Raw genomic sequence first — 15,031 nt, forward strand, 5'->3', positions numbered from 1 at the left:
TACCTAGAGCAAGTAGACAAGTGGCTTTGGTCTTACAAGTGCTTGACATGGCAAAAAGAAATTTCTTGAGACAATTCTGCAGTAACTTTAAAGAATTTGGCAACATATGGCAGAGTCTTGAATCTGAACTGCCTATTCTCTGCCTGTCTAGTAATCACACCACTTGGGTCTTGTGCAATTGATTTCTTAACGTTTATTAGCACTGCTTTTATTTTGAAAAGCAGTTAATACTGACTATTGAGTAGGAGCAATTGATTGTGTTTTACAGTATAAACACAGCAACAGAAGTAACAAGCCAAAGGGTACTTGGGTTACTTCTGCTTACCCAGTAAATATTGTCCCCAAGTATTCACCTGGATCTTTGGCAAATACAGCATCTGCAAATCCATCTTTTAAGCATTCATCTCCCCCTACTGCAACAGCCTTAATCTACCTTAATTTGATGTGAGGTGCACCCCCACAGAAAGGGGCTGTACACTTCATACTGCCACACGTGATGCCATCACTGATAAGACATCCCAAAACTGCCATCCACTTTGCTATGGTTTTGCCAAACCTCCCCTTTGCTGTTAGGCCTGTTCAGAGACAATGTGTGCATCTAAAATGCTGAGCTAGCCTGGTAACATGTCTAAGTTTCTGCCGTAGTCTAAGGCAAGATCTTGGGGGACAGTCTGATGTGCTATCGCTCCTGAGAAATGTCCCAGCTCCTCTGTCTGCCTGCCCTGACTCTGCAAATTGGTGTGATGGTGTAATTTAAGTGCCTACAGAGCAGTGTTAGCTCTAGGAGGCGACAGATGGGTTTGAGGAAAGTTGGGACTAATCCTGTCTGCTCCTCAGTTAAAATCTCTCGCTGCTGTTCAGTGGGCCAAGCTTGTTACCAAGATGTGACTTGGTTAAAACAAAGTCAGTGGTACTCAGATGTGCTTATTAGAAATTTGAAAAAGGAGCCCAGGGTTATTGAATTTCCATTCACTAAAGCTGGCTTACCCCCAGCCGTTTCTCACAGTCCAAGCTGAGCTGGGATCCCATGCTGTTGATATTTCTAGTTCTACAGCTAATGGCTTCTCTGGCCAAAATCATTCCTGTGCACACCTTGAATTTTCAGTCAATACGTAAAGGTTTAATGGACTGTGAATCTAATCAACAGCTCTTGCTGAAAACTCTGACAGAATAACAGGTTCCAGCTTCTCTCCTCTACCCCTGCCTTGTGCACAAGGCAAAGAAAGATAAAGTGCAGTTAATCTTTTCAAAAATTAATTGGCGAAAAAATATAAGATGCCCATCAGAACTTCTGACTGATTACCTTGGTTGTTTTTTACTTTTTAATGCAGTGTATCTGTGTCAGATTTTAGCTCTGCAAACAAAAAAGCAGTATTTAGAGTAGTATTATAAGCATGGGAATGTTCAGGAAGCGACACATTTCCTGCAGTGAGCTAAGGGGGAGAGAAATCAAAAGAATCTTAGCAGCAGCACTATTCAAACACTGCATTGTGGAGCTTATCAGATCACTGACATTCTTACAACTGTAGGAAAAAATATTGGCAAACTATCACAAGATGCATGAGCTATAAAACAGGACGTGCTGGAGTACTAAACCTTGACATATGGGTAGATTATCCCATGTTCCATCGTCTTGACATATGGAAACCATGTTGTCTAAGTCAGGGTAACGGATCTGGAATCCTTCATGACAGCTGATTATTAACTTATCGCCAGTCCTGTATGTCTTGTTATGAACCTCTGCATCTTCAACATGTGGAACAAGGCAATCTGTGACTTCACGAGAAAAAGAAATAGTAACTTAATTAAAAAAGCATGGCTGGCTATTCAGTAATCAAGCTCTTAAACAAAAGTTAGCATTTAATGTAAGTGCTCTGCTTAACTGTTCGGAAAATACATGCATTTCAGTAAAGGTGTCCTTTCCCTAGTAAACCACCTTTTACAAAGTCTATAGCACTGCAGGAGAAGCTCAGGTGCTACAATAACGGATTGTTTCCCCAGCTTTTTTAAAACCAACAAAATTAGGAGCTGTTAGGAAGACTGTGGTTAATTTTGGCCATCCATGCATCACCTTTGCAAATTAGACCACAAAGTCTGACTATCCCAAGGTTCCATGTGAAGGCAGACTCTGACAGCACTAAGGACAGGACGAAAGAAAAGATAAAATACAGATATGGCACAAGGAACACAGAAAAACTGCAGTTTTAGCAGAGAGACAGATGAAAATCTGGTACATTTACACGGGTTTATCCAGCTCCATTCCACAGAGGTCATTACAAGAATGCCTTCACTTTAAACTCCTTGATTATGTTGTAAACCAGATAGTTTTATGTGCCTGCATTCATATGCCTTTAGAGGACATGATTTTTAGGGTCCTGAGCAGTATCCCAAGTGATTGTAGAAGCTCTGAAGAAGGGACTGCAAACCTGTAGTGATATACAGGAATGGGCTCTAGTACCTGTCTGCGACACATGCATCAGTCAGTCATGTATCTCACTCTACGTACCACTGCCAAAGACACCAAAATACAGAATAATACTCAGAACACTGAAAGATGTGTAAAGTGGAAGGGTGAAGCAGGGGAAAAATCCCCTAGTAATACTGAATAATTGAGAAACAAGCCATGAGGGTATGAGGGAATAGGCCGGGTGACTCGAAGTTCATCCTCATCATAAAGGCAACGTGAGATGAAACAGAAGAGAGGGAAAGATTAAATACTGGGGGAAAAATTTTGTTTGTCTGCCAGCAGTCATTCCATGACAGAGATGGTAATAAAAGTTTCCAGGCATCAAAACCCAAGACATTATTTCAAACAAAAGAAAGGCAGAAAAAGTATGACAAGCCTGTGTTATGCTGTTTTATTCCCCCAACACTTCTACCATGAGAAACAATTATCTTCATTTAGGAATACTGTATTTATTAAGGAAAAAAAAAGAAATCCCCCTTGAGACTTGCATAGAGGAGAAAGTTTCTGCCATTTTCATGAGTAATTCTTGCTAAAGAGGAAGAGGCAAAGCTAAATTTGTATTTAGCAATTAATTGCTAGTATGCACTAAGCAAAGTGGTAGTGACAGCTTGTTTGTTTAGAAGCACAAGTAGAAGAAAGATAAACTGTCATTTAGCACAGCACTCACAAACTAATAAGAGCTAATGTATTTCATTATGTTTTTATTTAGTTAGGCAAACTAGGGGGGATCTATTACTCTTAGACTTCATCACTAAATTTTACTAACGTGAAGGGGGACAGTGTTGCTCCCCCAGTTAAAACATACTTTGTACCTAGGGATGTTTTCTAAAATACTTTGTACTTAGCTAACTTTTTGGTATGGGGCCTCAGCATTGTATTAGTTAAAAATTCTCCCATTCCTCTTACTACTTTTTAGCTTCTTGGCAGCTGCTGCAGGTGCCTTCTGCTGCTGGTAGTGGGAAGGTCTGGCAGCCTGCCAGGCAGGCTGAGAAACTGCAGCAAGAAGTTTTCTTAGAATTTGTAAGTTTTCTTGTTCATTTATAAATGCACAAGTCTGGGAGGATCCATACCCTAACAGGCGGTTGTAAATAAAATACACTGGTGAGGGTGCAGACATCACTTTCAAAGATGGAACAGTTTCCTCTCTAGCAAGTTAATCAGCAGAGAAGACATCAGAAGATGCCCCTAAGTAATGCCTTACACTAAGCCATAAATGCTGTCATGAAGAGGCTGTCCTGGGCTCCCCATGAGGACGGGATGAGATAGATGGAGAACCTGCTTGGCAGCCACGCAGCAGGAGGCTGGAGATGGATGCCAGAAGATAACGTCAATGAACAAACAGCTCCCTCTCTTGATACAACATCTTTCTGTTGCTATACAAATAAAGGAGGTGTGTATACACACAGCACAGTAAAACATGAAATCTCACTTTCAAAGTGGGGGAAATTGATTCTGTAACAATGATCTATCACAGCGACTCCATCCCCATTATTCCAAGGAGCAGCTGTAGATGGGATCATTTTAATCGGGTAGATGCTGGCAGAGAGCAGCGATAAGTTGCTCACTGCACCGTCCTCCACCTGCCACATCCTGGCTGACTTTGATAACAGGCTTATTACAACCCCCAGCTAAATGCCAGACCAATGGGCCACAATATTACAGCTCTTTTGCCTGATGCCTTGCAAGCAAATGCTTTCCCACTGGCTGAATTCATATTGTTTAGCACTCAGTCAGGCATAAACTGCAGTAGCCGCCTCTCCACAAACAACTGGGTTAGCTGGCACCAATTCTGCTTGGAAAAGCTGGAAGGAGGTGACTGAATTTTAAAACGTCCTGTCCTAGAAAATAAACTACTTTATTCTAAGTCCTTCTCAGCAAATCCGTGGAAGCTGCTAAACCCTTTAAGGGAATACACGGTCTTTAACCAGCATCGAACAGCAAAAGCTATGACTTACACTCCTTTCTGGCAGTTTTACATGATCTGCTTATATCTACTGTGTGAGTATTAACATGGGCCAGCCAAAAGGACACATTTCTCATCTTGCAGGGGCAGAAAGAGGTGGGGTACAGCCAGTAGGCTCAACAGCCTGACAGGCACGAGGGCTCACCTTGACCTAACTTTCATGAAGATTTGTACATTAGAAGCTCTTGGCTTTAGCAAACCAAGTGTGTGTCCCATCACAGGAAGATTGGTCTGAAGAACAAAATTCATTAAACAGTACAGTTAGAGTGTTTTGCTCAAGTGCAGAACCTCTCAGAATGGTTTCTTGCAGCCCATGGGGAAGGAGGACCACCCTACCTCCTCCCAAGAGCAGTTGGACCACAATGGCTACTCAGAAGGAAGGCATGACCTAGACACCATGGAGACAGCCACACTATCCATGGGTACCAGCTGGCTTGGGATGGCTTGTATCTATTGCAGGTGAGCCCTTACCATCCAAAAATTGTCCCTGGTTCTGTGCTAATCCAAGAAAGTGCTTGTAGGATTTACTTGGGAGTACTACTGGATGTTGGCCAAAACCACGTCAAGGACCTTTCCAACACTGTAAGAGTGTGTACAGTTGAAGAACAGTGTCCCAATCTCTGCTCTGGCACTGTTTTGTTTATGATCTGTACATAAATTCAAATGCAGAGGCCTGGTGCTCCTGTGTATCTCACTGTGGACAGGTCTTTGAATTAGTCTTGAGTACATCGAATCACACCACTGACAGGCTGGAACAGAGAGAAACAGGGAGGAGGGATGAAAGAAATATAATGAAGAATTGGATTAATGCAGGGACAGCTCATCTACACCCTGTGCTCCTGAAATTAAACATTTAAGAGCAATATTGTCTCTTGGGTTTTTTTACTAGTGCTAAATCCACAGTACTGTGTTATTAGGATTGTTCCATGGATGGAAAACACAGTATTTTAGTGCATATTGAATAACACTTTCTCTTTACTGTTTTTGCTTGTACTACAACAGTGCAGAGAGACTTCACCTAAGACCTGTGGCCATTGACCTGTGGCCTGGTTACAAGTATCATAGAGTGCTTGTAACCAGGCTTAAGAATCAGAAAACACTGGGCAAGACAGATAAGAGATGGGGAAATAAAAATACTTTTGTCATCTCACAGACTCAGGGACAAAGGCAAAGCAAATGGAGGGCTAAATGTCCTACAGGAGAGCTGTAGCCAAACCATGTACTAGTCCACTACTTTCATTGCAGGTTTATCATCCCTGTCAGTGGGAGAATGAGGCACTGAGAACATCTCCAAGGTGTCTGCCTGCAGAAGCACAGGGAGAGGTGGGCACAGCTCTTCGCTTCGTTGCCATCTCCATGCAGACTGTAAATTTAGATTCAATCTCATAGGAAAGAGCTAGCATTTGTTCCAAGTAGGGCAACAGCCTCAGCAGCCACATTATCACAGTGGGAGAAGATTAGATTAAAGTGTGAACAACATGACATACTGCTCTTAAACAGTAAATACAAAATTCCTACCTCAGAGGTTTGGTATTTATGTGCATAACCGTATTAGAGCTGATGAAAGGTACAGTCACAACATGCTGTACATCAACATAAGAACATAACTCTAAGCACACAGATTTTTGACAGGGCATTTATTGGACACTGAGTCATGCAACTTCATTCTTGTCCTGACACTTAAAATCTCCTGCCTCTTAATGAGAAATGACAGACCTATAAAATCAAATTGATTGGGTGAAGAGCTCCAGGCAAATGTATTAGTTCTAAAATCAATTACATTCTGAAACAGGTTGCTCTGCTTCCTTTGGTAAATAGCATCCATTTGTGATTAGAGATTGTGCTAGTAAACACATAACGACAATTAAACGTACATAACATATAGACATAAAATTATCCTTCGCCGAATCCAAACTCCTGAGAATAAATGAACTCCAAACTATGGAGTGTTTTTACTGTTCAGGCTCAGCTGGCACTGCCTGACATTTATATATGCCGGGATGAGAGGCGTGTAGAGCATACCATAGCCCACAGAGCAGCCAGCCCCCGCCGTAAATGGTAAATGCAGCGTAAAGTTTATTCCACCTTGTGATAGGTAATGATGAATGGGAAAACATTAACTTCTCCCTTCTCCAGAAGTTGCTAGAAATTTCCAATTTCTTTCTATATATCATTACAGAATTTCTGCAATGAAGAGTTTTATGTATGTCATTAGGCAGCTGAGAATCACAAACCCTGTTGTAATTCTCTCTTAACTGGTCTCCAGATGTACCACGTTCCTACACTGTCCACCTCCCTACCATGGCCCTCTCTCACAACTCTGCTCCCAGTATGCAAAAGGATCAGTCTAAAAATCACTTAAGCCAATGCTTAAGCCTCATGGACTGCCACTGAGCCTCTGCTTGGTATTTCTTCTGAATCAGTGGTGCTACTGTGCATTGGAACTAAGAATTAATGCTGTAATCTAATACCTGAGGTATTATTATAATGTTAATCAGGAAAGTACTTAAGCACTTGCTTCACTAAATCCTAAACCAGGGTCCTACTCTTTGGTCCAAATAATAAGAAGCATTTTTGCATCTGCCTAATTTTGAGCACAGAACTTTAACAAGACTAATCACGTAATTACAGTTGTGCTCCTGCTTAAGTGCTTTGCTTGATCAGAGCATTGGCTAGCAATCCTTTTTAAGTGCTCTGTGCTGGAAAGTAATTATTATCTCTAAAGCAACTGCTGTCACATCATCAATCACATCCTCATCTTCCAATTTCTTTCTCTTTTGAAAACACCTGGCTCAAGTGTTGATCACACTGACATTGGTGGCAGTTTTGTTGCTGATGGCATTGTGATCAGAAACTTCCTCCACAGATTTCCACTGGGCTGGAGGGCCTGGGAAGATGTTTGAATACTTAATGAAACATACTAATGTTTATTTTAACAACTGCAGTGGATGATACAGGCAACATTTCAAAGATGCACATCAAGATTCCTAGCAGCTCCCTGCTGTGCTTAAGGAAACAGAATTTCCAAGCATTAAAGCTTTTTCTGGTAGTTCCAATAGCCAGTTTAGACACAGGCTGCTGTCACTCTACATGTATTTTTTCTTAAATAACCATGAGATGAGAGACAAAGTAATTTATGAAAAGTGGCTGCCACAGGAAGGGGCACTACGTTCATACACAGTTATTTTTAAAGGCATCAGGTTGTTCCTTTGAACCTGACCCACATGGCCCATATGATGAGGTGCTACTGGCACCCCCTTGCCTTTATTTCTAGACATCAGCTATCACCTCATGGGACAGCTCACAACTGTTCCCCTCACGGCTCTGTAGCCCATGGGCTCACACATGTCCAAGAGAACACATTTTACCTAAATTTCTCCTGCCAACAGGCCAGCTGCCTGAAAGCCATGGACTCCTTACCAGCTGCCTCTGGCTACCCTCTCCAATACCTCACACACCACATTCACACTGGCCACTGTTTAGGGTGGTTCCCTTCAGATGCACCTCCTGAGCACAGTTGTCCCAGGCCCTGCTTGTCCCTATTGTGGCTCATCCCTGTCCTGGCTTCCTAAGGGATTCTCACACCCAGCCCCCAGGAGCACAAACAAGTTCCTGCAGTTTTCATACACACTGAGTGATGCCTGATCCTATGCAGTGTGTTTGTGAGCCATGTAAGTCTTCAACTACCTCTGAATAAAGTGCATGTATTTATCGAATTTTAAATGCTGAAAGGCAACCCAAAATAGAATTTATCTTGCTCCACCATGAAGACAATGAGGCAATGGCTAATGTCTTCAGTGGAGAAGTCACAACACTAAAATGTAAACACTTTATTTAACTAACACTTTTCATGTCTGTTGACTTTAATAGCTCTGTTGACCAAAAATAAATCAACAACAAGGACAGGTTATATCTTTAATATACCTGGTGAAATAAATAACTTGTGCTGCTTGGGTGTACTTTGGCCAAAATTTACAGTTATGAAATTCAAATTAATCCTGCCTCTAAGACCTAGAAGAAGAAAGCAATGTAACATCCTAATTATTTAAAACCAAATACAATGTCAAATATACAATGAAAATAAATTGGTTTATGCCATAATAGTCTGAATTATCTCAGAGTAAACTTCTACCCTGGCTTTAAACTCCTGCAGTCTATGTGTATTTGATTTTCCTACTGACTCATGTACATGTCATAAAATACAATTGTTTAAAATTCCTGATTAGCAGGAGTAGTAGCACTGGAATTTGATTGTATTTTCCTAGTATAATATTGCAGAAAGGAATATTAAGTGGGCAGCTTTAATAAACAGTTAACTTACAGTGAAGGTTGTTTTCCTCTCTGCATCAATTTGTAACTAGTTAAAAGGGGACGTTATCTTCTGTTTTCACATTTCTTTATGTCCCTTTCAACACACAGCCTCTCATGGTACAAATTTAACTGACAAACGAGGATTATGTATGGAAAATTAAAGTATGTATCCAATAAGACACAATGAAATGAACTCCAGCCTTTTGTGTTTTGTCCAGAGATACACAGACATGGTACGTGGACAAGTGAGAAGAACTGACATGGTGAACAGCTTGAAGAAAACTGACTTACCTTCTTGTAGGCACACAGGTTTATCACTGGGTTTCCAGCTCAGGGAGCCATTAAAGTGTCTCACACAAAGTTTTTTGGAAGTACCATTGAGCCTGTATCCTTCTTGGCAATGGAACCGGACTACCACGCTTTCAAAGAAAACACCTGCGCTGGGTGTCTTGTAGCCATGTTCAGGAGCTCCAGGATCAGCACATGCTTGCAGGTCATCAAACCCTGCATCAGACAAGGACACAATCAAACTGTGCTCATTTACTCCTCATGTTTTTTCTATCTTTATCCATTATCTTCATGGGGACCTTGTATCTTCCATATTGACCACGAGCAACCTTGCTTGGGTACCAGGTACTCCAGACTTGGGAGAGGACCCACCCCCAGCTACAGCTGAAATGCTCAGGAGACAGAAATACTCCTGTCCTTTCATGCAGCTACTGGGGAAGCAAAAGTCAACCACACTCCTTGGCAGCTGCCCTGGATAAAAATAAAGCACTTGACCCAGCCTACCAGTGGGGATTGCTCAGTAATGTATCTGTAATTACTTTTGGGGACTGTGGGATTTTGGAGGTCTCGTGCAGTCACTAGTAAGAATAATAATGTGTCAGAAGCAGAGGGAAAGAGGAAATAAAGGGGCATGAAACTTAACTGCCATCCAAAGACACAGTAATTGAAATAGGAGAACTGCTAAGTACAGGGAGATTTCAAGATGGAAGGGAGATCTGCCACAGGGGAAAGGGACACTGAGACGCTGGATGAATGTGGCCTCCTTATCACTTTGGCTTGGTGGCCCTACCACACTTTGCAAACACTGTTCTAGGAATGCTGTATTACTGCACTGACACCAGAAGGGAGTTTGTAAAGCCCTTTACCTTCACAAAATTAACTGTAAAATAACAAACTAAACCCCAACAGTTTCAATCATTAAATGTGACTGTTTATCACTTTATCAAACTCATTTCAATGCCATTTGCATAAGCGGAAGCTTTTTTTTTACTGCAAAGCAGCAAAGGTTTCGTGCAGCACTGAACAAGCGCTGCATACAGAAAGAGTAAATAGCCTTGGAACAGGAACAGCAGGGGGGCAATTAATACCAGCGGGAGGGATGCCTGGAAAATGTGAAAATCATTGCATGGTAGTTTTAATGTTTTGATTTAAAAAGAATAGTATCAGGGAGCCTCAGCTACTTCCTGGATGATAAGAATGAGATGCCTCCATGGTGCAGTCAGAGAGAAGGAAGATATTACAGTAAAGGACTTTTTGAAATAAATCTCCATTTCCCGAGGCTAAATCATTCCCTCCGCCAAGGGCTCGTTGTGATGCTGTGGCAGCCAAATGGAGAGCTCTGAAGGTGATGAAGGGCTCTTGCACTTGAGCACTAAATGCCTCTGCTCAGTCCCCTGGCTGACAGCTGCTAGTGAGGAATACAGGAGGCCCACACCAAGCCACTGTGTCCTATGTCCCATTACCTGCTCCTGCGAGCAGGGGCAGGACACACTCTGGGGTCATCAGGGTGGATTACACATGTCTGATTTCCAGGTCCTGCGCTGAACTCCCCAACCAGGCTACAATTCCCAGTAGGTGACGTGATGGACAGAACCCAACCCGAATTCCATGACAAACAGCCACTCTCTGCCCCTCTGCAGTGCTCCAACACCCATGGACCTCCCTCTGCACCAGCATCCCCTCTCTTGGCTGAAACAGCACAACAGCAGCAGAGCATCTGCTCCTGTGCAGCTTCACTCCTCCATCCAGTGCAGTTTATCCTGGGAACTGAAAGGTCAGTGCAGTGACCAAAGATATCCCTGACCTCCACGCCCGCTGATCTGCCACAGCTCAAGTCCTCCAGTGCAAATCACCCAGACTCTCTGTCATTTGCCAATGGGATGAACAAGGAGAAGCACAGTCATTATGATCATGGGATCACACGCTGCAGGCAATACTTATTAACAGAGAAGGGCTGTCCATTTTTACTAGAGATTAAAAAGAAGTTTCTTATGCTTCAGACAGCAAACCCACGTTCTTTAATAATGTCAGTGAAGATCTTAATTATTTCCCATTAAACCAAGGGCTAACATGACATTTAGATCAATTTTGTTACTTCAGTAATCTCGGAATTTGCAGTCAGGTGAGGAATATTGTAACCCACCTTGAGATATGTGTCCTTTCTCACTAGCTGCATCAGGGAAAAGTACACTACTGCCTACTACTTTGCCTCTGCAACAACATAAAAAAGGAAAGGTGCTGAGGTCACACACAATTTGCCTGGTAAAAAAAAAAAAGAGCCAAGCTCATTTCTCAGTTTTTATTAAGTCAAATATGCAAAGTTAGAGATTTTGTGCCTGTCAGCACAAAACCAAACATGGGAGGCAAGAATGTTTTCTTCCCTGGTGCAGGCTAATTCTGTGACCCTACTGCCACTTTTCTGGTGACCTTTCACAAGCAAAGATTTCCATTCCTCCTAGGGATACTTTTGCAGTGTGTTGGTCTCTCTTCTTCTTGAGTGCAGTTAGTGAGCAGACAAATCTATCCCCAAGGGGAATTCCCAAGTAGAAACTGGAACACGAATAGGAAAATTGAATTATGCACCCTCTAGTTTCTATAGAGCCAGTAGCCAGCTGTTATTTAGCTACTGCATAAGAGATGAAACACGGATTCGGCACAGGATCACTGCCTCCTTGCTTGTTCCTGAAGCAAGGAAGAAGGAAAAAGCCTTAGGGAAGAGCCAGTCAGGCAGATTACACATGCAATATGGTAATATCTCATAGTAAAGCCAAGAAGGCAAAGCAAACAAAACCCTAACCCCATCTTTGCTCCATAGATACCAACAGTAGACTTGGCCCAAACCCAAGTCCTACTGGAATCAGTGGAAGGCACATGTATGTCAAGCTTCTTCATGAAGGGGCAGATGACCCGGGCACAAAGCAGTGAAGCCAAGGCTGTGCTTTGGCTGGGAAGGAGGAAGGACATGTATGAGGGAGGTGTGGAGAGGCTGCCCCTGTGCTGAGGATCTCCAGTGCACAACAAGCACTGCAGGTGTTCCAAAGGAGCAACTGCCACCATCCAGAGAAGCCAGGAGCTGCTCTGATTTTCACCAGGGCTGCTCCTCTCTTGCACGAGAGCTGTGCTGAAGTTTCAACAGCTTATTTAGCTGACAGCTAAGTGCATCAGTCTTTTCCAATTCAAGGATGAAACTTCTGCTACAATATTCAAGAACAATAGTGCTGAGACATTCCTGAGAATTGCCATCTTCCAGTTCTTCTTAATGATAGCAGACTTGGACCCTTTACATAATAATCCTTTCCATATAATCTCATCTAATTAAGCTCCACTCCATCAAAAATCTGTAAATATACATCTTCAATGAGAAACAGCTTGGTAATTTATTTTTTTCTCACAATCCTTGGTTTCTTTTACTTTTCAAAACTATGCATTTAAGAGCAGCTACTCCAAGTTGTGATACAGTAACTTTCCAATGGTAGGAGTAATCCTACATTATAGATGAGATGCCATAGACAGACATCTTATGCTTCAATCCCTTTAGAACCTGATGAAAACAGCCAAAAAACTTCTCAGCCACAGCCACAATATAAGTCTTTGGAAGGGAAAGCCAACCTTTTGGCTCTAATAAAAAGGTGCTATCCTTCAGGAAAAGTATATCAAATAAGATAAAAAGTAACTTAGAACTACAACGGATTCCGTTTCTTTACAAACCCTTCAGCAAGTCTTTTGGGAAAAGAAGATTACTGGCCTTTATCTCTTGGTTAAAAGGAGGGAAGGGGAAATCATCATCACTACCTACCAGTAAAAACTGTACAACACACTTGTTAAATAAAGTAGTAAACTTTCATGTTTACTATGTTACCTATACAGTATACCTATACAGCCATCATAATCAATACTACATCATTAGCAGCAACTTTATGGGATGCTATTGCTGGAACTGACTATTTCAGTAATCAAAACAGGTTAATATTTGGTCCAAGTTGCAGACTTTCTGTATCATGGCACCTTTAAGGGATATTGTGTAAAATATCATGGACACTAACGCCTTCTTGGCAAGGGTAATGAGCACATAAGGTCATCACCAGCAAAGCATGCAGTTGACACAGAATATATTTTGGGTTTGGTATTTACCAATTTCCCATATTTCTACTGTTGAACCAACCAGAAAATAGCAATGCTCTTAATCTGGATAACCCTCAAGCACATTAGGTAAAACAGGTGCCTGTTTTACCTAAATTACTCGGTACTGTCAGTCAGGTAACATAATGTAAAATTAATGAGAAGATTGAAAAATAAGCAATGCCCTCCTTGGGATATAAAATGAACCACTGCAAATAACTTGATCGGATTGCTCCTAGAATTCTTCACTGCACATTCTAAAACATAAAATGATTCATCTCCTCCCCAATGAAAAGCCTGAAATGCTGAAATCCAAGGGAAAAATTACGTATGCATGATGACAAGAAATCATGATAGCCACAACTGAGCTTCAGACATGCCTAAAAAGGCAGGAGGAAGAATCCCTCAGTTCATCCTATAAACCTGTTTTTCTCTGCTTCTTTTTCTCAGTTTCATGTTTTGTTTTCCTTGTTTCCCTCTCCCTTGCCTCCGTATCTTACCACTCCTTATAAATTCATGGTGCTGGCAAGGTGATTTCTAATCTAGATTTGATGGACTTCTTTGCCTCTAAAGCCGCTGTAAAACATTTCACTGACACACTGATGATGCATGTGAGCTCAGAACTGGCTGCACTCATTCTTGAACAGAAGTATCACTCATTTCAGTTTGTTACATACAGCCAGTGAATGAGAAGTGACATACAATGTGCAATAATATTCAAGATACAGAGTATTTTCAGTGTTTGTCTTCAGTAGGATGGAGAACGGGCTTCTTGTACATCAACACCTGCATTTGAGTTCACTAAATCTGTCTCAGTCAGAAGCAGAGGGAGGCAGAGGCTTCACAGACTGTGGCAGGGCCAGACTGCCTGCATGCACATCTTATAAGGAGTCTGTAAGCACTGCAGGAGCAGGTTATCTTAGGCCAGCTCTTAGTAAAAAAAACATTCTGGGACTAAAACAGAAGGGCCACAAGTGCAAACACGCCAAGGGCTTGCTTGTCTTGTACAAAGGAAAAGTCGTTTTCATCCCTTTAGGAGTTTCTGCCCCGTTTCTGTGGAACCCAGGCTGTGTGCCTCTGGCTGTTTATGCTTCCTTGCTGCCACTGATGTTAATTGAACTATCCATGTACCCCAGGAACAAGAAAAGGAAGGATGTGCTTCGATTAGCATCTAGACTTGGAAGTGTAATTTAATTATAAGGCTATGATTTCATTAGTGAAATGCCCGCTAAAATCTAAACTCTCCTTAATCCCTGAAGGGTCACTAACGCTTAAGCTTCCCTGAAACTTCAGCAGCTTTGTAAAACCCTGCCCTGTTTAAGATGTGAATCACCCTTGCTATCCTTCTAGAACATGCTCCCAACTCCCAGCATGGCTGGATATCCCTCCTCACTTGGCTAAGCCTTACCCAGGGCAGCCTAACAAGCCTCTGAAAGAAACAGAGAAGTTCAAATTACTTTGTAGGAGAAACAGAACAGCAAAAAAGACCTCCAAGGACAGGTATTTTGCTTAAGTCACAAGCTGATCTATCAAATCAAGAACACCATTAAGCTTATCCTTCAAATAACACAAGAGCATCATAGCAGAAAAAAGAAAATCAGTGTGTAATGCAGCTCATGAGCACCCAACTGACCCATCCGCAGGAAAAAATGAACATGCAAGCCCTGCATGAAGGGCAACAGACTCCAAGAGAGGCAATCGGTCATTCAAAAGGTTGAAAGGTTGACTCATTTGTAATTCCTAATTTTTCTAATCTTTCACCTTCTCTCACAACCCTGGCCTCCCACCTGTGTTCTCTATCATCCTTCACCACAACCCACCCTAAGCCAACCCACCACTTGCCCTTGCACTCTCCTCTAAGACTGCCATGCTCCTAAATCTTG

The 15,031-nt window shown here is 42.1% G+C and overlaps 1 protein-coding gene across 1 annotated transcript in view; it reads right to left on the bottom strand.

Annotated features, from left to right (window-relative positions):
- SUSD4 (sushi domain containing 4) overlaps window positions 1-15,031 on the bottom strand; it is a 69,059-nt gene that overhangs the window by 19,682 nt on the left and 34,346 nt on the right. Inside the window, exons 3-4 of the mRNA XM_069009247.1 lie at window positions 9,033-9,245; window positions 1,597-1,776 (exon numbers count right to left, since the gene is read on the bottom strand). Of these exons, the coding sequence (XP_068865348.1) occupies window positions 1,597-1,776; window positions 9,033-9,245 (393 nt within the window). The remainder of the gene's footprint in view (window positions 1-1,596; window positions 1,777-9,032; window positions 9,246-15,031) is intronic.

Source organism: Aphelocoma coerulescens, chromosome 3 (genome assembly GCF_041296385.1).
Source record: "Aphelocoma coerulescens isolate FSJ_1873_10779 chromosome 3, UR_Acoe_1.0, whole genome shotgun sequence".
Lineage (NCBI taxonomy): Eukaryota > Metazoa > Chordata > Aves > Passeriformes > Corvidae > Aphelocoma > Aphelocoma coerulescens.